Genomic DNA, 25,928 nt, shown 5'->3' with positions numbered 1-25,928 from the left:
ACGGGTTATTTGGTTGAGTGTGTGAAAGCACCCTAGAGGTGCAAAATATTGTGAAAAGATAAGAATGGCACATAAGATATTGTGTGAATGGTGAGAGCCACATAAAAGAATGTGAAAAGGGGATAGCCACATGGCATGATGATGTGTAAAGGAGATTGTACTAAAGTCTATCTATTAGAAGACTTTCATTGCATGGTTCATAACACATTACAATACATTGAGTTGAGTGTGCCTATCTTGTCTACCTCTCATTAGTGTGCAATTAACATTATGGAGTTTCTTGATTACTATGAGCCTCCTTAAAAATACGATTCATATGTGATTAGCACTAGGATTAGCATGATTTTGTCTTTTTTAACATGGTATCAAAGTAAGGTTTAGCTAAGCCTAGGTTATTATGTGTGTATAGTTTGTGATTGATGTTTTCTTTATGTGTTTAGTGTTTTAAGAAAGAAAAATGGCACTCATTATTATGTAGAGGCTACATTCATTGGAATGCTGAGAAGAAGGGGGAGCTACCCGTCATCAATAATCTTCAAGGAGTTGCAATGCTGAAAATAAAAATTATGGTATTATTGCAAGTTCAATGTTGAAGTTTTTGGTTACAATTTATGTTAAGATGCTCATGGATTTAGGAAAGATGGAAGGTGCCTCAAAGGGAACCACTTTGTTACTACAATTTTTTAATCACTGGCTTGGATGCTCAAAAAGGTTGAGCATGTGTGTGGTGTTAACCATGAGGAAGAATATTGTGTGCACAAATGGGTGCATGATGGAAGCTTGGACAACAAGAATGTGAAAAGACAGGACAATCTTGCAAAATGACTGAAGCTCTGTAGATGAAATTAAGCAACCAATAGTCATGGAAAAGCTTGTGGAAGCTTTGAAAAGCCTCAATAGATGGAGGCATAATATGCAAAAGAGTTGAGCCAGTAAGAAGACCCAGAAGAGAAGCTAGGAGCAGATAGAGAGCAGAAGGCCCTGTTAGCTCCAGCTGCTTTGATTGCTAGCAATGCATGAAGGCTGGGGATATATTTCATGCGCTCCCCCTTGTCGTGTAGCGGGGGAGTTGCTCTCGTGCCAGCTCAGCAAGCTACGACACTATTGTCCAATGGCTTACAAGTCTTCGCAATAAAATACTTGACTACAACAAATCATGGGATCCAAATGCCTTTCTTGTTGATGATGCAACCGCCGAGATAAATGCCATCAGGTAAATCATGTGCATGCCCACATTATTGCTCACAAAGTATTATCTCTTTCTCTTTGTCAAACTAGCTAAACTTTTATTTCTAATTTATTGCAATCTTGAAAATAGGGTGGTATTCAACATACCAATTTATTTATGTTTATGGCACGTTCGTCGAAGTTGGTTGAAGCACTTAGTGAAGAAGGTACAAGATTAGAAAGTTAGAGCTATCATGTTTAGACGCCTAGGTGCAATCATGAACATGCATGTCCAAGGGGGAGCTTCGGCGGAGGCCATTGCCATAGACAATATAAAAGATAGTGTATTGCCATAGACAATATAAAAGATAGTGTATTGGAGTTCTTGGCCGACTTTTCACATGAGGAGGCCTTTATTGAATATTTCCGTACTTATTGGGTTTCAAAAGTTGGTAAGTTCAACCTTCTAAGCTTAAGAAGTTGAAAGTTTGATTGAAGCTTTAATACATCATTGGAACCTAATAAGTCAATATTAGATAAAGTGGGAAAAATCCCATTCCCATGAAAAAAGTGAGGGTATGGTAAACTCATCCAAAAGTTTGTCAAAACATATTCATGTGACATATCATTGGAAAGAGCTTGAAAAGTAGAATCTAGATCTACTTTGTCCGACAAATTTGGAGTTTGCATGTTCAAGTTATGGCCAAAACAAATTTTTTAAATACATTCCCATTTTGAGGGATTTTTTCCATTTTATCTAATATTGACTTTAATGTACTTTTTATGCATTAGTACTCACCTGGGCCTTATCTTTTTGTAGAGATGTGGGCAAGAAGCTTGAGGATGCTTCCACATGCAAATCAAGATACAAATGGAGCTATCGAGTCATATCATGCTACTTTAAAGTCTCGTTTCTTATGTGACAAGAAGTACATATGGGGACGTAGAATTGATTGGCTTTTGCACAAACTTATGACGGCATGTTTGTCGTATTTTTGGTATATAGATGAGACAAAGAAGGGTGGCTTTGTCATAAATAAAGCCATAAAAAGATTGATTGAGCATTCACTGGAAGGAGCTCAGAGCATCCCAGATGGAGATGTACTATTTTTTAATGAAGGCACAAGGGTTATGGCAAAGGTAAAAAGTCAATCCTCGGGCGCCAAGATCCATTACATTGTGTATAATGCCGATTGTGATTGGGGTTGTTGTAATTGTGGATGGGCAATGAAGGACAATATGTGTAAGCACCAAGTAAAGGTCATGCTACTAAAGAGTTTTAATTTAAATACTATCATTGGTAAGTGTTTGGAGTTGTATGACAATGGCCATGACACATGTATTGGCTCAAATTGTATTTCTGTCATGGAGGAGACTCATAGCATTGAGAATGTAGACCATTCTCAACAAGGTACTCAAGAGCCAAATGCGAAGAAGCCTAATGCGACAGATTACTATAAGCGCATTGTACACATGGTGGAAGGAAAACCAAGCTTACAAGCACATTTTGATGCCTTAATGCAAAGGTTATTGCTTCAAATGCAAGAGGTGCAAGCAAGGGACGAGCATGGAGCATTGCATCCTGCTGAGAATTTTCAGATTGTACAAGTTGGTTTTGGAAATTCTATACAACGAGCAAGACCATTCATTGAGCGTCCTCTTGGGAGAAAAGCATATACAGAAAATAGTGCTCTTCCTTTTCCACGGCCTGCAGCTACCAAAAAACGCTCCATGCAAGCAACTTTGGATGCCAAAGCTTTGGATGGGGATGCAGAGTGATCATTGTAGCTAGTGACATGAAACACTTGGGCTTAATTTTGTTCTTCATTATGCTTATGTTAGTGCTTTTTTTTAAGTAGCTTCCTTTTAATGGATATGAACTTTTTTGAACCATGTATAGCATTGATGCATGTTGATCGAAAAGTCTTTCTTATAAAAAGCACCTTGGCAATTGTGTATTATGCCGATTGTGAATGTGGGCATGTGAACGAGACTCAATTGATTGTGTATTATGCCGATTGTGTATGTGGGCATGTGAATGAGACTCAATTGGGTATTACTAAATTGATCACCTCCCAGATCTCAAAGCTCCCCACGATTGGCTCCATGTCCACAGGATCATCCCATGTCATGTTGCCTATAGTGTACTCATATATTTGTTGATTTGCATTCATGTGAGCGACCATTGTGATTTCTCGTACAAGAGGCTGCATGACCTCCACCACCTCCAAAATATTGGACAACAATAACAACCGATAGTTATTTGCATATGCAATCATATTAATGTAATTATTCCCATTACTATTAACATTAGCCCATTGACAACCATGATGAGCATATGATCATATAAGCCGAGAGGGCTGGTTCTGCTGAGCTGGCATGAGAGCGGGCTCCAGGTGGAAAGTGTTTCATGCACTCCCCCGCTACACGACAAGGGGGAGCGCATGAAATATATCCCCACCCCAACCAAAGTGACGCATTGAAGGCAAATCCAATCAGAAGGGATAAAGAGAGGTGGTGATCTCGACTATCGCACGATAGCCATGTAGCTCCAAAAAAAAAAAGAACCGACAGCACCTCATAGGAGGGAGAGAGGAGGGAAGACAGTGATCATTCTATCTTAGAGACAAAGTGACGATGGCAAGAGCACAGAGAGCAAGAGGTTATGCAGGAGATCTCCACGTAAAATTGGGTGGGTTACGCTATTGTTTTAAAAAGATAAGATAGGGTTTCAAACCCTAAAGTATAAAAATCCCTTCACACCCAACCACGTCTTTATTTTAGCCCCTATTCACACAGTTTATGGTTGAGATTATTTTGATTTGGAAAGAACTTAGCTTCATGTTACAGGCATGCAATTTGGTCAAGGCATATGTGTTTTTTTATACACATAATTTTCTAATTCCCTTCATAGCCTTGAAATATCATGCAAATATCAACTTTTTTACTACATTTGATGAGTGCTCTACCCTTGCCTTGATGCATAAAAAGGATTGTATTTTTTCTCATCCAAAATTAAGGGTACCCTGCCCGAGCCTGGGGAACTCAAAACGGATGTATTTGTGTTGTGTGTTGAGTTGTGAATGCATGGGAATCACACTTTGTGGGTTGGTTTCTTCTCCCAGGCACATGGGTGTCCAAAAAGCACTTGGGTGGATCCACCCGAGCAAAATGGTGCTCGAAACGAACTTGAAGTTTCTAGGTTAGTAAATACATGCGCACATACTTGATGCACACTCCAATTTGCATTGAGGGGGAGTGTTGAGATTGGCGATGCCAAATTGTTGGGGGTGAAAAGGTGAGTTGGTCAAAGGAGGGATGGTTAGTTCATACACCTAAGTTTACATTGAGAAGGGGTGTTGAAATGTGTAATGTAAAATAAACGGATTATTTGGTTGAGTGTGTGAACGCATCGTAGAGATGCAAGATATTGTGAAAAGATAAGAATGCTACATAAGATATCGTGTGAATGGTGAGATCCACATAAAAGAATGTGAAAAAGAGATAGCCACATGGCATGATGATGTGTAAAGGAGATTGAGCTAAAGTCTATCTATATTAGAAGCCTTTCTCATAACATATTACAATACATTGATTTGAGTATGTCTATCTTGTCTACCTCTCATTAGTGTGCAATTAACATTCTGGAACTGTGCATCATAAACAACTGCTCACTTATGTCATCACCTCCCCATTTGCTTGATGATGCATAGTTGCCTTGTTGCAACTTTCCACTTTTAATGTCATTCTACTTTTTATAGCAGTCCTTTGCCATGTGCCCTGGTTTGCCATAATAATAGCACTCTATGCTATTTGCATTTTGATTTCTTTGCCAACCACCTCGGTCTCCTTGGCTCCCCGTGCCTCTAGACTGGCCTCTTCCACCTGTGTACGATTGCTGCTATGAATCATTGAACTATTGTTGTCCAGAATTCTGATTTCCTTGTCAGCCACCACCTTGGCCTCGACCACAACCACGACCTCTACCTCTGCCTCTACCTGAATTGGAGTAAAAAGCTTGTTCTGATGTGTTCTTGCTTTGTGTGAAAAAGAGTCCTCACCTAAAGACTTTTCTTCTATGATCAACATAGACACGAAGTCCCAAAAGTTGAAAATATTCTCCCTGAGTGCAATGGAGGTCTTGAATGGCTTGTACTCTTTGCCAAGCCCATTCAAACAAACACTTACCAAGTCATCATCTTCCACCGATACATTGATAGACCCAGAGAATTCAACAATGTCCTTGATCTTTAAAGCATACTCATTGATAGACATGCTTTTCTTTTCCACAATATGCAGCTCTTGTTTTAGAAGCAATTTTCTTGCCTTTGTGTTGGTTTGGAACATCTGCACCACGCTCTACCATGCAACTACTGCAGTGTTGGCATCCTGTATGTGTCCTATCATCATGTCTGTGACACTAATTGAAAGCCAGTACATGACTTTCCTTGCACCCTAGTTCCAATCCTTGAATGCCTTTATGTCTGCTGGAGTGGCATTCTCTTCAAACAACTCAGGAGGCTTCTCATTGTCTCCTTCGACATAGTCCCAAAATCCTTACCCATAAGGAAATTGGTCATTCTGAACTTTCAGGCATGAAAGTTGTTCTTGTCCAACTCCTCACTGACAATCTGATTGATTCCGTCAGACATGTTTTCTTGCAACACATAATAGTACTCCGTACCACATAGGCACCTCCAAGTCTGCGAAGACAGCTCCTCAATCGAAGATGGGTAGCTCCTAGAGCTACCAAGGGGTGTTGTATCTAAACCAAGAAGGGAAAGAGATGATGATACTCTTACCCGTGTACCGCTTCCTTTCTTACTTGTTCTTGTCTCTTGCATGCCTCCTTATCTCTCACACGAACTGGAGCTCTGATACCATAAAGAGAATGTGGGGGAGAGAAAGAGCTTGAGTTCCTTGCAAGCAAACACACACACACACACACAAGAGAGTGCAAGACACAAGAAAGAGATAGATGGCTGAATTTTCTTCTATTTTCTTCTCTTCTCAACAACCATATAACTAAAAGATAAGAGTAAATACATAAAGGGAAAGTACTCTCCTACAACAAGATACAAAATGGTTGGTCTATAGTGTGAACCCGACTATATGAGCTAGCACTATAACTATGCCATAACTCTAGTACTCCAAAGTGGCTCTCACAAAGCTTGTCATCCATTTGGCGACATATTGACCATAATCTCACCAACCATGCCAGTGGCATAAGTGTGAAAGTTGTCACCCAAGTGGATCATCAATGTCTGCTGTAGCACTAGTTAAGCTCGATATCTCAACAATTAAGATTGGCAATGCCAAATTATTGGGAGTGAGAGGTGAGTTGGTCAAATTGGTTGGAGGGATGGTTAGTTTATAAACCTAAGTTTACATTGAGGAGAGGTGTTGAAATGTGCAATGTAAAATAGATGGGTTATTTAGTTGAGTGTGTGACCGCACTGTTTGTGTATGGTCTCAGAACACCACCTAGCTCTACCCAGAGGAAAGGTGAGACTGCTTGTGATCAGATTCATCATTCACGGTTTCTGTACTCGATAAGAACATTTGCCTGGTTTGTGATTTTCATTTTGCATGGATTATGTTTTGGCCAAATCAGGCTTGGTGTAAGCCCATGTACCTTGTACTTATAAATACTCCAAGAAATACAATAGTCTTGAGCTTCCGGCCCCAGTGGTGGTGTCAAGAGTACATTTTTATTTTCAGCTTTGCCTTTATTGTGTTGTTCCATTAAATCTTAACTGTTAACTGAACTATAATTGTGTTTCGACTTTCGATTACATCCACAAGATCATTGGGTGCAGTTTCAGTAATAGTATTACATACCTTTAGGTGGTAAGTACTCATGGGATGATTTATTAGGAGGGATCTAGAGCTTGTGGGCTAATAGGCTAGTCAACGTACATCATGGGATTCTCCATAACTAGACGTAGAGGGTAGGAGATTGAGGAGCAGACCTAGGGCCATAGCCAGGTAAGGTGCTTATGTGTGAGGACAAGTAATGTACTCATGATGGTGCCAAAGCCATGCAAGGTGCTCATTTGAGAAGTCGCAATTACATGGCCAGGTGATCTGCCCATGATGTTGCCATAGCTAGGCAAGGTGCTCATGTGAGAAGACATAATGTCTGGCCAGGTGGTGTTGCCATAGCTTGGCAAGGTGCTTATGAAAGAAGACATAATGCCGTGGCCAGGTGATGTGCTCATGATGTTGTTGATACCCCTGAGGCAACAGAGTGGGGTATGATGTGAAGACGTCGAAAGTGAAGCACCTCCCAATATCTATGGTGAATGGGAAAGTAAGATTGCGACGCTAAGGCACTGGTGCAGGAAACTAATTGTAGGCTTTTACGAATTCTATTAATATTGAGGGAAGAAGCTTGCACACGTTTAAACTAATTGTAGGCTTTTTCAGCAGTAGCACGATGCAATAACATGGAACATAGCCTGGATCAAGGTAGGTTAATTTCAACCAATGAAATCAGTTCCCCATGCCCAGAGGCCCGCATTCCATAGCAGCCAGAGGCACTCCCAGCTATCCACCATCAATCACTTCTAGCCTAGAATCGCATGAAATCTTACATGGAAACAGCATGATGCCTACCAGGAGAACATTCTCCGATCAATAGCAAGGATTTGTAGGACTCAAACTGTTAATAATCTCATTCCATGAAAAGCGGGCCTCTCCAAGACTGTTAGGAAGGAAAAAGCTCATCCTGCTGTTCCCTGGCTTCATGTACTTATCCCATTGCTACAGAATCAAGAAGCCATAGCTTACACCAGAAATGGAATTTTTTTAGTTAACCAACAAGAGTACAAGAAGATCTTTGCAAGTCAATTTACAAAATAGAACGAGCAAAGCTCATAATGTACAAAGGCATTGGCTTCTAGTAAAATATATGGAAGGGTCTCTCTACAAGTTAGAGAATGGAGGACTGGTGTCAACATTATCTTTGTTTCACTATTGGAGATGGTCTCACACCCTTGCCCTTCCCTTTCTTCCCACTGCAAAACATGTCATCATCCTCTTCATCATCCTCGTCATCAAACTTCCTCTTCCCCTTTCCTTTCTTCGCAGCAGCATGATCTTGCACTGTGAAAATAGTAACCTTATTCTTAGCTTCGTCTTCAGATTCCGTGCCCTTGTCATCATCTCCCATCTCATCTTTTGGTCTCCAAATAAACAAAGACCTACAAAAAAATCCAAAAACAGTAACAATCTAAGACGCTACACATCTGCAACAACAAAGAAACCCAAAAAATGATGCGATATCCAATTTTTCACCTTGAACTCCCTGAGGCGAGGACATTTAATCGAGGGTGAAGCTTATTTACAGGAGTAATAGTTGTAATGTTCTTGTCCACAACCTCAGCTACGAGCTGCCCTGTGCTTATATCAATAAAGTCAATAGGGTGCAACGCAATGCCGTCAAAATCGTCACTTATATAGCGGCCAATGACTGCCAAATTCTCTGCAGAATCCTGCATAATATAGCACTTCAACTTGATAAGGTTCACTTAGCAGAGCTACTTAGGGCCCTTGAACACATAAACCAGCCACAAACTTTATCAGATGGTGTGCAAGGGCAGGATATACAACCCACCCAGTAACAATGTACTCGGACTACTATGTAAAGCCCATGCTATGACAACATTCTACAGAAACACACAAAAAATGACAAAAGAGTTACAACCTTTGGATCCCATTCAGCACGAAAGCATGTGAGGTAGCGGTTGAAATCATGACTGTGCACAATCTCCCTGCTAGGTTCTGCCAGGTTACTAAAAATGCAATCAAATACTCGTAGTCGGTTATCCTGGCAAGTTGTTAAAATCTTGTTTCCTGTTATAGGTGAGAAGTATGCCGAGTTCACCACTCTCGGATGCGGGAGTTCTGCTAAATGGCTCTTGGAATCCAGATACCTCAGGTCCCAAATTCGTGCCTGGTTACGCAATGATATAAACAACCTTCATAAACCATGAAAGCACAATGACAGGCAAACACAGGAGACCAGCAGACATAATACCATTACCCAAAATATAGAAACAATGGTACAGTTGGACATCTCAAAATTCATAAATATGTACGTGTATACGTATGTATGTATGCAGGTGTGTGCATGAGTGCACGTCTCCACACATGCTCATACCAGTGTATGTTTGCATGTATGCATGTATAGGCATGCACACACGCATACAAGCACATGTACGAGCAAACATGCATGTAGATACGTATGTACAGAAGTATGCACCCATGTACATATATGTCTGTGTGTCTATGCATGTATGTATACCAGGTGCACATTGCCTCAACTCACCATATGATCATTGCCACAGCTGATGAAGAGGTCCGAATCGACTGGGTTGCAATGTAATCCAACAACCTTTGATCCCTTCTTATGTATTAGTAGTGGATTTCCTATGGTTTTATTCGTCCTTATGTCAACCCTGAAGACCAGCCATATATTTCAGAAGAAAATCACAAGTCGCTGGGCAAAAGGGTTACATCTAAATGTTGCATATGCTCAAGAGTGGAAAAGCATTGAGATAGCTAACGCATGCACATAAGCTACACCCTATCACATAAGGGCCATAACATTACTTACTGATACAAAAAACCAAAGTTGTCGCTTGCAAGCACGACATTCCTGTTTGAATTGACATCCATTCCATAAATCATTCCCCACGTTGAAGGGCCCTGCACGTACATGTTAACATGAACGTTTGTTCAAAATATTTTGAACCAAGAACTTCTCAACTTTAGTTACACCCACGAACTCACCCTCACGCAGATACACATTTGTGCGTACGTACACACACCATAGCACATGAAATGGTTTTGATCATATCATTCCACAAACAGAGTGAACTACATCCTGATTGACGAGACAAATACTTACGTTCCATCCATCAGGGTTTAAATCAATTGCTTTAGTAGGCAGCCCAGTCTCCAGGTCAGTACAGTTTATTGTACCATCAGAGCCTGAGGTATATATCATGTCAAAACTGGCAGGATGAAACCTGCAACAGTGTGAAAATATATCATCTATGTCAAGAAACACCATCTAGACAAACTGTAAAAAGCAGCAGAAAAGATGGGAATAATACCTTATACTATTTACGATGCATGTATGTATCGTGCTGTAAACAGTCTTTTCGTAAACTTTCTGGAAGTCCCAAATACCAATTTGACCCTTCTGTCCAACTCAAGAAAAAAAGAGCGTTAGAGAGACATATAGAAAGAGAAGGGGAGGGAGGTGTAAAGATAGGCAGGAGAAAGGGATACAGAAGTGTATATATATATATATATATATATATATAGAGAGAGAGAGAGAGAGAAGTATAGAAACGTGTAGAGAGAGGTATATAAAAATAGATAGACATGTAGAGAGAGGTATAAAGATAGAGAGAGAAGGGAAGGGAGGTTTAAGGAACAGTCACCTTATCCCCTGAAATAAGTATGTTGTCTTTAGTTGGGTGAAATTCTAAATAAGTCACCCGCCGGCTGTGCAGCTTAATGATGGCACAATCCACACGATTTGGGATAACTGGGGGCGGCACCATCTGCAGCACACAAAGGTCCAGAACATAAGCAGGGAGCATCCAGCCAAAGTAAAGATTCATAAAATACACAATCCTTTCACTGAAGTCCACTAACAGTCTACCTCTTCCTCTTGGTCCCCACCAGCAGACAGTGAGGGACAGGTAACAGGAAGAGTAAAAGGCAACAGTTCAGAGGGGAAGGAAGAGAGAAAAGGGTGTGGGGGAGGGGAGGGTGGGAATAAAGAGGTTCCTCTAGTGCTGTACTCCGCTGTCAAAATGCCCCATCAGTCAGCATATGTAGCACTAGGTCCAGGAAAACCCAAAACCTGGCCCCTATAAATAAAGGTATTGACACCAAGCCTAGAAGGTAGAGTTACACTGCTCTTCCCATGCCCCATCCGAGGCAGGTGTGTCAAGACTTTCAGCCACCTGGAAGGGAATTATCCAGGGGATGTCACCTGTGCTGAAGGCACTTGAATTTCCCGCTACAAAAGGAAACTTTCAATATGCACTATCTACTTGATAGTGCAGTTGTGTGACCCAAGTGTGTGCAAGATGTCAACCGAGTGCTGCTGGCAAGAGGAGATCATAACCAGGGAGGACGGGAAGTAAATGAGGTAAAAAGGGGATGAAGGAGAAAACGAGGGGACTAGGCAGGCAGAATAGATCCTCATGCAGCTGCGGGTGGGAGGCTGAGGTAGCCTGCGCTAGCTACAGCGGATGGTAGAAATACTGGTACAAGTTGTGATTTGCTAGCTGAGAGGGGAATACACGCCCTGCAAGGAGTGCAAACATGATTTTTTCAAAACAGAGCTGCTATTTTTGGGTCGTATCGTAAACCAAAATGGTATCTAGGAAGACCCAGATAAGGTGAAGCAAGTCCCGTGAGTGGCCAATTGTGAAGACAGTATGGCAAGTGAAGTCTTTTTTGGGTGGGTTTCAGAGGAACTATGCCAAGAAAAAGTTCAATCCTTTGCTTGCTTTTTGGTTTAGCCTCAAATTTAGCTTAACATGGATTTCAGCCCGTAATCCGAGCTTGGGCAACCCCTGGCCGCAGAGCACCAGATGGATCTTCACAGAGATACGGGCCCACGGCTTTAGCTCAGCTTTTGAGGATAGATTTGCAGCCAGCCTACTCCGAGCTTGGGATCACCTCAGGCCGGCCCTGTTGGAATATATTATCTCTAGATGGTCTACATCACCATTTTCATGCTTGTACTGGCCATTTATGAGGCCCTGCATATGCATATTTATTTAGGCATTGTTTCCCATTTTTTATGCCTTTTATAGCATTTTTATGCTATTATGTTGCTGTCGGCCTATTGTAGCTGGCCGACCAGCTCTCTTGAGGGGTATATAAGGGTTGTCCCCCTTTCCCCTCATTCAATCTCATTTTTCAGCATTCTCTTGAGGTCATTAGCAGCTGCTTCTACTTCTTATCATTGTGCAACACCTACGGGCGTCCCTCGTGCTCAGTTTTCAGCAATAAACATCAGTTTCCAGCATTTACACGTCTTGTACCTAGCCCTACGTCTGTGTTTTCTATTTTCTTCACTTTCTTTCAGGCCCTTCAGCAGTTAACTCCGGTAGCCTCGAAGAAGCGTCTTTGGCAGCCCCCGCTTTGGAACCCCCTGATCCATTTACCTAGTGGCCACATGTTGAGGGCCCAACCTCATGTATCATGGGGAGCGTTGAGCATAAGACCTGCAAGGTCCCTTAGAGACTGACTTGAATTCAGACAGCTTCCCCTGGAGGCTCGAGAGAGGCCTGGCTGGGATCCGGGGTAGACACAGACTCAGCCTCGACATCGACTCTGCTATTCCCCAAGAGTGGCTAACCCCCATCCCAAACCCGACCCCCTGTAGTAGCTGGGCGTGTTTACTAGGCATGATATTCTCTTGGCAGTCCGTGGCCCGGATGAGAGCTATGCCTTGCTCACTTTTTCTATTGGACCCCATGGCAGACTAGAGAGATCAAAGCCCCCTTTGGATGATTTCAGTGGCGGCACCTTACAGAGGGTGAGGGTGATCGGATTTCAGGCACGAGTGGCACATTGACCCCCACCGGCCAAGGTGGCCGGGGAGAGACTCTGGCAGTTATGAATTTGGGAGAGCCGGGCCCTAACACGGCTCCAGTGGGACCTAGGGGAGTGGACTTGGCGTGATCATGCTGACCGGGAGGAGACACTGGATACCCCATTCTTCACATACACTGCGCGGTTAGGCCGCCGGATTCAGATGCCCCAGGTTGAGAGCACCCCGGCAGCAGCAGTACACTTGGGCCTCTCACAACAATTTCTCTCAAATTTTTGGAAGAGGCTCTAAGAGAGTTTTTGGCATCGAAAGATCACCCTCTTTCTTTGGCTGTTGGCACAGGAGTTTAGCAGTTGGCACGTGGTTGGCCATTGGCAGTCGACGAGCACCTTGTCCGAGGTGCGGCCACCCTCAGGAGTTTCAATGACATTGTCTTTGGGATTGGCCGAAGGCTTAGCACATTTGGCATGGATTCTCTACATTTTCACAAGGACAAGACCTCGACCCATATCATTTCATGGGGCACTGTCGCTTGGGCCACAGAGGCTGAGGTTGTCATGGCTTATGAGGAGGAAGGTGGGGGGCTAACCCTTCAGGTCTCTCACCTTTGCATTTCGGCAGTTCTAGTCCCAGCCCCATCAATTGATCATTGGACTCCGAGCTCATGCAAAAAATGGGAGATTCATAGCAGCATTGCACCCTGGCACATCTGGAGAGCTTGATGTAGTGTAGCCATTGAGGGCTGGGCAGCCTAAGTATTTGCAGACCAGCCTGGTCAAGGAAGTAAGGGTTGGTCACCTTTAGCCCAGTTCGAACACGTTAAGTAATTTAAATGACACTTTTGTAGGGCTTGCAAAAGACTTCACAAGACAAAGTAAACAAGGAAGGAGACATCAAAAGGTCACAGTCAAGGGTTTGTTGTACGTGTTTCAAATTCCATACTATAAGAAAATACACCGAAAGGTGGGGACTCTTCAATGGGTTTTGGGACCCAATGAGGTGTCTTAAGTTTTCTCTCTCTTCTCTCTTCTCCCAAGTTAATGCACCACAGTAATTGCACAATTAACTCAGCAATGTGGCAAACAGCTTTCATGTGTGGCATTATTTTAGTATACATAAATTAAGAACACAGCAAGTAAACTTTAAATATTCATTCACACAACATCTGCACAGGGCCAGGATGCCCCTCCTTTATCAAAGTTTTTCTGTAAATAGATGATAATGAGAGTATAAATCTGTTGCCGTGCTCTTCATGCAAACCAACCACGAATGATGGAGAAATTAATTTTCTCTTCCATACTCTTTGTAGAATCTGCAGGCCTGAATTGCTCTTCAATGGCTGATTTGGGCTGGATTTAGACTGCTGGTAAAAGCAGCTCTACAGTCTTCCACTTGGAATGGTGATGGAATGAAAAATGATGGGACATTGGGGAAGGGGAACCACCCCTAACACGCTCGGCCAAGCTGTAAGGGCCCTATCACTAGCCTCGACATTTCCCAGTATGGAAGGGGTCTGGTGGACTCCAGGATGTCTAAATATTTGGAAAGTACAAGCTTTGGGAATGGGGGATTATCCTAGAATACAAAGGACCACACTCTAAAATTTAGGAGAGTTGCTATTTTTGGCCCAACCCCGATGGAAATTCTATTCGCGTCATTACATCTGGAATTCAACAGATACCAAGAGTTGGCAAAGTGCCTATGACAGAATGTCTACTAGTTGGGATATTTTTAGAGGTAAAGATTATGGGAGAATCCATCCCTTAGATTGGGACATGTGGCAAGAAAGTGGATCAAAGTGAGACAAGTGGCCTCACACTTGTCAGAAAGTGGATCAAAATGAGACAAGTGGCCTCACACTTGTCACTCTAGCTATTTTGTGGCTCTCCACTTGTCATTGTAGCCTTCTCTTGCCATTTTAGCTCATGGGAGTCCCAAATCTATAAATTGGAGCCCTCTCTCTTCATTAATGGAGGCTCTCTTGCTGCACACTAGCCTCTACCACCGTTACAGGCTACCCTAATGATGGCTACTCTCTTTCTCTCTCTCTCTCTTGAAGGCTGCCCATGAAGAATACCAGCTGTTGGGGACTTAAGGCAAGGGTATTTAATCATTTTATTATGATTTCTAGCCATTGTACTTGTTGTACCAACCATTGTACTTTCTGTACCTGCTGCACCAACCACTGTACTGGCTGTACCAGCCCTTGTACCTGCTGTACCAACCACTGTATCGACTGTACCAGCCATTGTACTTGTTGTACCAGGCACTGTACTGGTTATACCAACCATTGTACTTGCTGCAGCAGCTTTTGTACGTGTTGTACCAGTCACTATACCTACTGTACCGACCACTGTACCTGTTGTACCAACCATTGTACTTGTACCGGCTGAATGGAGAGTTGTACTTGCTGTACCAACTCTATTGCATGAAGACCCGTGGTTTTTGGGGAAGAATCAGTACCCACACGGAGGTATATGGATTATATTGTTGGCTCGGCATTTCTACAGCCTGTGTTCCGGCTTGGTAGCCTCATGTTGGGCTGTGTTATGGCATTTGTATATGGATTATCTGGCATCTCCCGTGGGGAGAGGAAGGCCCTCAAAGCTTGTACATCATATTATTCTCCTTGGGTAATAAAATACTCCAAGGGGGGGGGGGGGGGGGGCCAATCCGGCCTCTATGCGGTGTCACATGTGCAAGCTCCATTTTCAACATTTGTGGATGTTTTGTCCAGCTTTTATGTCTTATGCAAAGTGGGGGGGGGGGGGGGGGGGGGGGGGGGGGGGAATCCGGCCTCTATGCGGTGTCACATGTGCAAGCTCCATTTTCAACATTTGTGGATGTTTTTGTCCAGCTTTTATGTTTTATGCAAAGTGATGATGGATATGTGTTAAGGCTGTGGCCATGTTTAAATGTTTTAATGTGCATTGATGGTATCAACAAGTGTGCCAAAGGCCCTAGTCCCCCGGGCACCCGCCGCGAGTTACATTGGTATCAGAGCATAGGCTTTCTTGGAAGCGGAGGCTTTCTTGGAAGCGGAGGCTTTCTTCTATCACTAAAGAAGAGAAAAGATCTCAAGTGGGGGCCACACTTACCATCATTGCTATTAAGCATGGGCAACCACTTCATAGCCTATGAAGCAAGAGCATGAGCAATAGACAGCTTGGTCTAAGGATTTATGAATTCACAAAATTTATCTTGGAAGTATGGACTTGGCTTTATGTGCACACGTTTAGCACTCTTTCCATATGGATATTGTGGATTATGTTATCAAGCTTACAAGCAAGCTATATCGAGATATATCTCATGATATCTTAAGGATATGGTGACGAGATATTTCTTTGGGCTTCATGACCAACCTGGAAAAGAAAAGCTAAGTATACTTTAAGTTTGCAAAGTTGGTGCTTTGGCTATTTACTATGAAGTGCTTTTGATGTTCACTAACCCTTGTATAGCCATGCAAGGAGAAAGGTGTTATCGTTTGCCTTGAGATGGTTTCAAGGAAACATTGTTTATGGCTCCCTTTATTGGGATGGATTATATCTATGGAGATTTCTTTCTTGGACGAGATTTATATAGATATTGGGCTTCGCAAGCAATTTCTATGGACGAATCTGTCCAAGTTTATAGAGAAGAAATCTTTGGATATCTCATGGATATGATGCTTTTATGGATAAAGTCCACCTCTACTCCAAGGTGTGTGGTTAGCACGGAGTATGTGGTAAGAGTTATGGTATGCAAGGATTATGGTATACAGGTCTATGGATTCCTCGACTTCTTTTCTAGGGATTTGGATTCATCCTCAGGTTTATGGATTATGTTTACGACTCCCTTTTACTGGGCTGGATTATTCTTTTTGGCTCCCTTTATTTGGGATGCATTGGACTTATGAAACTCATTGTTCACATACCCTGTGTAGTGTTCTCTTGTCCTACGTGCTCTCTTGAAGATTGTTTCTACCATATCTGGGTGGAACAATAGAGAGCGGATGGAAGGGAACATGGACACTTGAAACCGGCCTTTAGAAACTCGACGGGCGGTAAGCACACTTAATCATACTTAAGACTCTTTATGAACTGGAATAATAAACTTGGAGGAAGAAGAAAAAGAATAAGTGGAGCTAGAGTGCTCCTGCACAAAAGACCAATTGGCCCCAATGCGTGGCGCCCCCGCAAGTATTTATTTATCACTTGAAGTCGGCGTAGCCCTTGTACAATTCCCGAGAAGATGCCTCCTTGCTTCACGTGGAGGAGATCTCCTTGAACTTTCACCCCAGTTTGTGTTGTGGGATACAAGAGCCTTGGCCCCCTTTTTATACAAATTTGGGGGTGAAAAGCATAGCTTTTCCCCCTAGGAAAAAAACTACTAGAAGTGCTTTTCTCTCCTTTATTGAAAATAAACTCTTCGAAGGTTTTTCACTCTTCTTTTTTTTTCCCTTTTAAAAAAAACAAAACAACAAATAACACATGGCGAATAGCGTTTTCGAAAATCCACGCAACTTTTCCTTGCGTTTTGGGCTGTCCGTCGCCTTCGCGTTCTGCTGCTTGGCGTTTTCTCTTGCGTTTGCTGCCCGGCGCTTTCCTTGCACTAAGTTTGCCTACTCGCCTCTTGCGCTGAGTCCTACTGGACTGCTAGCTAGGCCTGCCTCTGACACATGGCAGTGCCTGTGCCATGGAATGCATTATGAATCCTCCAATGATCCGATAGCTGAAGACGATAAGAAACATCACTCATCTTCTCAATCACCTGAAAAGGCCCATAGTACCGCATACTTAGTTTAGGATATAAGTGTTGTTTACCCTTCATTTTCTTGAGTCTAGCCTTCTCAAATCTCAAAAGCACCCAATCACCCAAATCAAAAACCAATGATCGACGGTGAAGGTTTCCTGCTTTCCTCGGTTTCTCTTGAGTCCTTTGAAGAGCCAACTTGACCTTCTTGTAAGCCTCATCCATATTCCCCTATCCCGATAACGAGATAGTATTTGCTTTATTACTTTGGAGAGAATGATTGTGGACTGTAGATAAGCCAAACGCAAGATCTCGGAGGATCGGAAGCTTGGCTGAACTGTACACAGCTGTAGAAACACCTCAATGAACTGATCTCGAGCCTATGCACTCTTCCCAAGGGCATGAGGAAGGACTGCACACCTGAGGCTGAGAAAAGAAGGCGGTGGACTGTTCTAAGCTATGTTAGAATGCTGTAAATGCTTGTGAATGATAGAATACCTTTACCAGATGACTGGTGTATGCTTGGATGATGCACTGAATGCTGGATACTGATGTAGACTGATGAATCAAGGCTGAAACTGCTGGGACTCTGCAAACGCAGGTCTGTAGGGCTGAATACTGTTGTAGGACTGTTGTAGAACTGAAAACGCAAGGCTGGTCTGCTGTAGAGCTGTAAACGGCTGTAGTGAACTGAACACAGGCCGGCTGTGATCTATGCAAAAAACGCAGAGATGCTTGCTGTTTTGGGCCTGTGGATGTATTGTATGGTTGTGCCTATGGTCTATAGGGACTGCAGAACTGCTGAATGGTCTACTAAACTACTGCGTTGGACTGGTAGGGCTGATGGAAGCAAAAACGCAGGTTCTCAAGGCTGGAGAAGCAAACGTAGAAGCTCCAAGGTTGTTAGGGCTGAAGGCAAGGGTACTCCTAGGGCTGAGGAGGAAAGCTCTTAGCACACTAAAGACTGAATGAATAACTAAGCCCTATGCAAGCCTATTTATACTAGATAGGAGTTGGTCAAGTTGGCTGGTCATAATTTAATAAACTTCATGTTTATAAATGACAATAAATGCTAAATAAATACCATAAAATATAGAAAAAATACTAGATAAATCCTAGTAAATTCCCTAAGGCTTCTGAGATGTTCTACATGATGCACAGGCATATGAATGCATATTATACAGGATGCAGAGTGCTTTCTGATGCAAACCCTAAGGCTTCTACTCACTCTACATGCATGAATGATTCTCTCCAAGTGGGTTAAGGGACTTGACTGAGTGACTAACCCGCCAAGGCTGAGGAATGACCTACGTAGCTCGTGCCTGACTTATCCTGGACTGAGGATGTACAATGGGGTCACGGCGTACGACAAATATCATCCTATTGGGTTCTAATAATGTACAAATGTTGCACTGCTGATGATGAGCCAGTTTGTCACCACGCACTAAGTGCAGAGTGCATGTGACATTCCCTCCTGCTTAGCTTGGCGGCAGGTTCATGGCTTCTAAGTAGTCTGCCAACAACTGGGGGTACTCCTGGAAGAACTCCTCGTCTAGCCATACGGCTTCGTGGGTACCTCGATCTCGGAATTTCGTATAGAACTAACGTATCCGTCGACCGGAACCATGCTTCCATCGATGAAGAAGGATCTGCTCATGCTCAATAACTGTTGCTTCGTCTACTACGTCTGGCTGCTGTTCATCTGAAACATCAAACACTTCTAGACCAACATATGGTTTTAGCCAAGAAACATGGAAAACATCATGCATTGTCCAATTGGTAGGCAACTTTAATTTCATGGAGACATCACTTAACTTCTTAACTATTGGAAAAGGACCAAAACTACGGAATGAAAGCTTGGGACAACGTTTGCCCACTTGTTTCAATCTCTGTTTCATGATACACAAATAGACCCAATCCCCTTCCTTGAAGTGGACATCTCGTCTAGACTTATTTACCTGTCTGCTATATGCTTCCTGAGCTTTGGTAGTGGTCCTTGACTGACTCAATGATCTCGGAAAATGCTTCCGTGGTTTTATCAACCTCTAAAGATGGAGACACCATTCTCGTCAAAAGAGAAGAAAAACGGCAACCAAAGGGTGCTTCATATGAAGTCCGTCCAACACTGGATGAATGAGTGTCATTCAAGATAGCTTGGACCAATGGAAGATAATGTTCCCATTTGGACTGCTGGTGATGACAGTATGACTTGAGAACATCAAAGGCCAACTAGTTATAAATTTTTGTTTGGCCATCCAACTGCAACTTAGTTCCGAAGTTTTCAAATAATGCCCTCCAGAAATGCGAGGTAAACTTGGAATCTCTATCTGATGTTATGGTGCTAGGCAAACCACAAACTGGATACCAATGCTTGGGAAACAGACGGGCTACGTCCTCGGCTGTGGCCATATGCTTACATGGGATGAGCATGCAGAATTTACTAAAGCGATCCACAATGGTAAAACACTAAGTGTTACGGGATCCGGTGGATGCTGGTAGAGGCCCTACAAAGTCCATAGATATGTCGATGAAAGGTCCGTCGGAGATAGGCAAAGGTTGAAGTAAACCTGCCTTCTTTGTATGGGGAACCTTGACTTTTTGACAAATCTTACAGGCTTGTACATGTGCGTAGACATCACGCCTCATCTTTGGCCAATAAAAGGACCGTTCTAATTTCTCAAGGGTACTGTTGATACTCCTATGTCCTCCAACTAAGGAGTCATGGGCATCATGGAGAAGAGCGGAACGCTTTTCCCTAGTAACACAAGGACGGTTCTTGTAGAACAACCAACCGTTCTGTACTGAATAGTGGCTAGGCTCAGAATTGAGGACCAAACTGTATTGAGTACCAAACTCAAGGGAGTCGACATATTGGTCTTTCATACTATCTAAGTCCTTCCCCGTGATTTCAAGAATGGTATATTCTTGGACTGCCTGGATGCTGGACTTTCGACTAAGAGCATCTGCTACTGGGTTATGCTTACCAGGGATGTATTCAATCATACCTCCAAACTGTTGGAAGATTTGACTACCTGGCCTGTCGATCACTCCACTGGGCACTTGGCATAGTCTGAAGCCACTTAAGTGCTTGGTGGTCTGTTTTCACTGTGAAAGCCTATCCATAAAGAAAAGGCTTCCAATGCTTGAGCGCTGTGATCACACCCAAAAGCTCTTTGTCATATATCGAATAATTCTTTTCGGCGACATCCAACTTTCTACTGTAATATGCCACGGGTCTATTGTCCTGCTGGAGGACTGCACCTACGGCTACATTGCTGGCATCACTGATGACCTCGAAAGGTTCGTCTCATGATGCTAACTTTAGTACAGGTGCTTCTGAGGCAGCTTTCTGGAGTGCACGGAATGCATCAAGCGCCTTGCCTGTGGAACAAAGTGGGTGTACAAAGTCAAAAGAAAGTCTGATGGTACTATTGACAGGTACAAAACAAGACTTCTGGCTAAAGGCTACTCCCAGAAAAAGGGAATAGATTATGAAGAGACTTTTGCTCCTACTTCGAGAATGACCATAATAAGATCAGTGATTGCATTGGCTGCCCATAAAGGATGGAAAGTGCATCAATTGGACATCAAAACTGCAATCTTAAATGGGGATTTACAGGAGGAAGTATATGTAAATCAGCCCATTGGTTTTGTAGTTCCTGGTGAGGAACATAAAGTATGCAGGTTGCACAAAGCATTGTATGGGTTAAAGCAAGCTCCAAGAGCTTGGTATGATAAGATACATGCTCATCTAACCAGCCAAGGTTATGAGAATAGTCCAGCTGAAAGCACATTGTATGTGAAGAAAACCGATGCCGATATTCTCATAGTCATCTTGTATGTAGATGACATGCTCACAGGTACAAGCAAAGCACAAATTTCAGATTTCAAAGCTGATTTGAAAGCTGAATTTGATATGTCAGATTTGGGACCTTTACACTACTATCTCGGCATACAGTTTATGCATATAGATGATGGCATTGTTATGCAGCAAACTAAGTACATAAAAAGTTTGCTAAAAAGGTTTCACATGGATGAATGTAAGCCCATTTCTACTCCGGTAGAACCAGGTGTACGGCTTAATATGCATGATATTGGAGAGCCTTTTGAGGCCGGCATGTACAGCCAGGCAGTGGGATGCCTCATTTACTTGTGTAACACGAGGCCAGACATATCTTTTGGAGTGTCTTTGTTGAGCAAATTCATGCACAGCCCAGGCACAAAGCATTGGCAAGCAGTCAAACGCATTTTTCGTTATCTTAAGTGTATCCTAGATCTTGGTTTGTTCTATCCCAAGGGGGTCAGCTTGCAGCTTTATGCATACAGTGATTCAGATTGGCCTGGTGATTATGATACCAGGCAATCCACCAGTGGGAATTGTTTTTTTCTTGGCAGTTCATGCATATCTTGGTTGAGTAAAAAGCAACCCACTGTTGCTACATCTACTTGTGAGGCTGTCATGGTTGACATATACGTACGTACGGATCCGATCCGTACCGTACGGCCGTACTGTACGGATCGATCCGTACGTGAGGTTTTTTTTGGCTGAAAATCGTCGTGCGCACTGCATTGTCTGATTGGGCGCCCGCGTGGCCTTTGGGTACATACTAGGCCTTTGATTATTGGGCTTTGTATTGTATACACTTATTGCAGAGAGCGTGCGTTACAGAGAGGCGAGAGCAGAAAATTATCGAAAAAGACCACGCGAACACATTTGCACAGCGTTGGAACTTTGGCGTGCGTGTAGGTAAACTGAGCATCTTCCTCTCTCTCTCTTTCTCTCCCTCTTGAGTCTTATCTCTTTCTCCGCATCACGCAAGACCTCTGGCTTGCCGCTTATAAGTTATTCCTGAGTCCTTTGCATATGTGCTGCGCACTTGGCAGGTGCAGACAAAAGTCTCAAGAGCCATCATGCCAAGCCAACTAACCCGTATTGGCAAGAGCACACCAATGTCATCCGCATTGTCAACACGCCAGGGCAAGCTGGATCTGGCACGCGACGATGGCAATGCAAGTATTGCAACTTTCAGCTCACCAGTACCATTTCTCGCGTCGTTATGCACTTGACAGGCATTGGCACAACCAATAACTGTGCAGGGTGCAAGGCAGTACCAAAGGACATTAGGGATAAGTTGATTGCTGAGAATTTTCCGGCAATGGGTGCAGGGAAAAAGGTGAAAGGTAGTCAACAGACACAGGATGCTCTCCATGATGCACTCTTGGGAGACTTGGGTGGTTCTTCACAGGTTCAGGAGGAGCAGCCCTCTGGCAGTAGGAAGAGGGCTCGTACCAGGCATGAGCAGCAGGACTATGTGGAGGATGATGGAGAGATGCATGCACCAAGGCAGACTACCTTGCCTTCTCGAGTGGCCTCTCTTTCTTGGGTGAAGGAGCGCCAGAAAGTGGCTGAGATGGAGATTGCTCACACTCTCATTGAGTGCAACATCTCCTTTCATGTCTTGAGGACTGAGCAGTGGCAGAGGATGGTCAGAGCCATAGCCCAGGACTGGTCGGGGTTGGAATACAATAAGATGCGGACCACTATGCTTGAGGAGCAGAAAGCATTGATAGATAAGGCATTGGTACCAGTGAAGGCAGGTTGGGGGCAGTTTGGGTGCACCATCATTTCAGATGGCTGGAGTGACATTCGTAGACGACACATCATTAATATTCTTGTGTCGTCTTGCCTTGGCACATACTTTTTGCGTGCTGTTGATGCAGGGAAGGCTGGGGAGCGAATTACAGGTGAGTTTATCTATGAGCACATCCGGCAGGCTATACTTGAGGTTGGCCCAGAGAATGTGGTGCAGGTTATTACTGACAACGCCTCCAATTGCAAGGCTATGGGTGAGATGATTGAGGCAGAGTTTAAGAACATTGTTTGGACTCCATGTGCAGCTCACTGTCTTGACTTGTTGATGGAGGACATTGGGAAGTTAACATGGGTGTTGCCTATTGTTTCCGATGCCACAAAAATGACTACTTTTTTCCGCAAAAAGCACAAGGCATTGGCTATCTTTAGGAGTCACAGTACACTTGACATGGTGCAGCCCTTGAAGACCAGATTTGCATATATGTATCTTGTGTTGCAGCGACTCTATGCAGTGAGGGATCCACTTCTACAGACAGTAGTGGACCCGAAGTGGAGAGAGATGCATCACGCACAGGAGGAGTCCACTAGATACATACAGCGGCGGGTGCTTGATGAGTCCTTTTGGTCGGAGGTGCAGGCTATGATAGCAACATTGCAGCCAATTTATGTGTTGCTGCGTGTCACAGACATGGAGGGCTCCACCATGGGCCTAGTCTATCATCTCTTCTCAGAGATGAAGACACACATCAGAGGCTGCAGATCATTGGCGCTTGATCGGTATGTACTTGCTTCTGTAATGATTACTCTATTAAATATTTAGTATAATACTATAATGTATAATACTATAATCAAAATTCAGCCTGTTAACTAATGTTGCGTCAATGCTTTTACAGTCGGGAAGAGATCTTGGCTATTGTAGACAAGAGATGGACATTTATGAGTCGGCCCATTCATGCGATGGCTGCATTGCTTCATCCTTTCTACAAGAAGCCAACTCTTTTTAATGACAGGAGTCTACTAAAGGGCAAGGATGCGTACATTGGCTTGATTTGCGAGGAGGATGAGCAGTTGGACATTGATGCAGAGATCGCTAGCTATGAAAATAATTTAGGGTCATCCTTTACTAGAGCTGTGGCGTTGAGGCCGGAGGCAACGAAGTTCTCTCTTACATGGTGGCAGAGTTATGGAAGACAAGGTCTTCCAAAGCTCACTCGTATCGCTTTACGTGTCCTCTCACAGGTAAAGTTTTCTATCTTTACATTTTCCATACATGTGTTATGGACCTGGGACCATGGTTCATTGTCCAATGTCTATTGTCTATGACCATGTCCAATGTCCATTGTAATTTGTCACCATTGACACGTCACATGTGACATGCAGGATTGCTCTGCTGGTGGATGCGAGCGCAATTGGAGCGCTTATTCGCTAATTCATACGAAGATCCGTAATCGACTCAGCACTGCACAGCTAGAGAGATTAGTCTACTGCCGAGCAAATATGAAGCTTGTGCGAGATTACCACGCTTTGGGGACACCCAAGCAGGTTAGAAAGTTGAAACTTTGGGCTAGCGTTTATACATATTACAAGCGAATATTTGTAATTACTAATTACTACTTTCTATGCTGTTAATAATGTGAACACTGAATTGCATTTTGTTTTTTAACAGACAGATCCATCAAAATTGAAGTTGGTCTCGGAGGGGAGTGCAGAGGAGACTGAGCAGCAGCAGCAGCTTGTGAGAAACGATCAGGAGGAGATTATTCGCATGCTGCACAGAGAGCTGGAGAGTGTGGATCGACGTGTGACGAGGTCACGTGCGCGAGTTCTCAGTCTCCCGTTAGTCGGGCGAGATGCAGATCCAGAAGTTTCACGAGAGACCATTCGGCGAGGAAAGCTTCCTGTCCGTACTCCTCGGAGACGGGCAAATGAGGCTGTTCCTCTCATTCAGCCTACGGAGGATGATGATCCAGGACAGCAGAGTATGATGGCAGAGCCAGAGTATGATGAAGAGGGCAACGTCCTGACAGATGGGGACTTGCTCTCTTCAGGAGTGTCATCATCCTCATCCGATGAGGAGTTTTGAGATTCAGAGAGTAGAGTCTCGAGAGTCGAGTCGAGACTCTTTGTTATTGCTTAGTGTTTTTACTTTTGAGTCTTGACTCTTGACATCAGACATTTATGATTTGTTATTTGTATGCTCTAGTATGAGCCTTTTAGGTTGACATCAGACATTTGTTATTTGTATGCTCTAGTATGAGCCTTTCTACGTCTATTTTGTCTTGACAGATATACAATGTGCCATTGTGTCAAGTATATGATGTGTGTTTTGAAATTAGTACATGCAAAGTGGTTTATTTTGATTCTTGAATATTTTATGTACCTTAAATGTAGAAAGGTGTTGAATGTCCTATTGTTTGCCAATGGTACGTATTTTTACGTACATAAAAAATTTTACTGTACGGAACACCGTACAGTACGTACATATACACAACGTACAATACGTACACATCAACCTTGGAGGCTGAGTACAGGGCAATCTTTACAGCTACAGTAGATTGTGTATGGTTGAGGAGATTATTGGCTGATCTTCGTGAGTGTCAGCAGACACCCACCAGCATTCTCACTGATAGCCAGAGTGCTATGGCCGTGGCACGAAATCCAGTATTTCATGCACGTACCAAGCACACAGAGATTCATTATCACTATGTCAGATAGAGGCTACATGTAGGGGAGATCAGTTTATCTTATTGCCCTACACAGCATAATGTTGCAGATCAAGGTTGATGCGTACATACTGTACGTTGTGTATATGTACGTACTGTACGGTGTTCCGTACAGTAAACTTTT

General features: G+C 43.3%; 2 protein-coding genes across 2 annotated transcripts in view; one reads left to right on the top strand and one right to left on the bottom strand.

Annotated features, from left to right (window-relative positions):
- Positions 1-7,955: 7,955 nt before the first annotated feature.
- DDB2 (damaged DNA binding 2) overlaps positions 7,956-25,928 on the bottom strand; it is a 47,492-nt gene continuing 29,519 nt past the window's right edge. Inside the window, exons 4-11 of the mRNA XM_086779417.1 lie at positions 10,623-10,745; positions 10,290-10,378; positions 10,082-10,202; positions 9,788-9,879; positions 9,500-9,629; positions 8,876-9,124; positions 8,467-8,663; positions 7,956-8,372 (exon numbers count right to left, since the gene is read on the bottom strand). Coding sequence (XP_086635543.1) covers positions 8,129-8,372; positions 8,467-8,663; positions 8,876-9,124; positions 9,500-9,629; positions 9,788-9,879; positions 10,082-10,202; positions 10,290-10,378; positions 10,623-10,745 — 1,245 coding nt within the window. The 3' untranslated portion in view covers positions 7,956-8,128. The remainder of the gene's footprint in view (positions 8,373-8,466; positions 8,664-8,875; positions 9,125-9,499; positions 9,630-9,787; positions 9,880-10,081; positions 10,203-10,289; positions 10,379-10,622; positions 10,746-25,928) is intronic.
- On the top strand, positions 21,948-25,428 carry LOC147615338 (uncharacterized). Its single transcript, XM_086778872.1, has 6 exons — positions 21,948-21,962; positions 22,142-22,235; positions 22,373-23,858; positions 23,975-24,320; positions 24,462-24,623; positions 24,748-25,428. Exons 1-6 carry the CDS (start codon positions 21,948-21,950, stop codon positions 25,162-25,164), a joined length of 2,520 nt encoding a protein of 839 aa, XP_086634998.1. The 3' UTR covers positions 25,165-25,428.

The sequence above is a fragment of the Cibotium barometz genome, chromosome 40 (genome assembly GCF_041138505.1).
Source record: "Cibotium barometz isolate CiBa-2024 chromosome 40, ASM4113850v1, whole genome shotgun sequence".
Lineage (NCBI taxonomy): Eukaryota > Viridiplantae > Streptophyta > Polypodiopsida > Cyatheales > Cibotiaceae > Cibotium > Cibotium barometz.
Note: the sequence above shows the minus strand (reverse complement) of the source record. Positions and strands in the feature narration are given on the sequence as shown.

Bases quoted from the DNA above. Each gene is read 5' to 3' on its own strand.
- LOC147615338 (XM_086778872.1), top strand. The intron at 24,321-24,461 runs GTAAAGTTTTCT...TGTGACATGCAG, and splicing joins CTTTACGTGTCCTCTCACAG to GATTGCTCTGCTGGTGGATG. The intron at 24,624-24,747 runs GTTAGAAAGTTG...GTTTTTTAACAG, and splicing joins CTTTGGGGACACCCAAGCAG to ACAGATCCATCAAAATTGAA.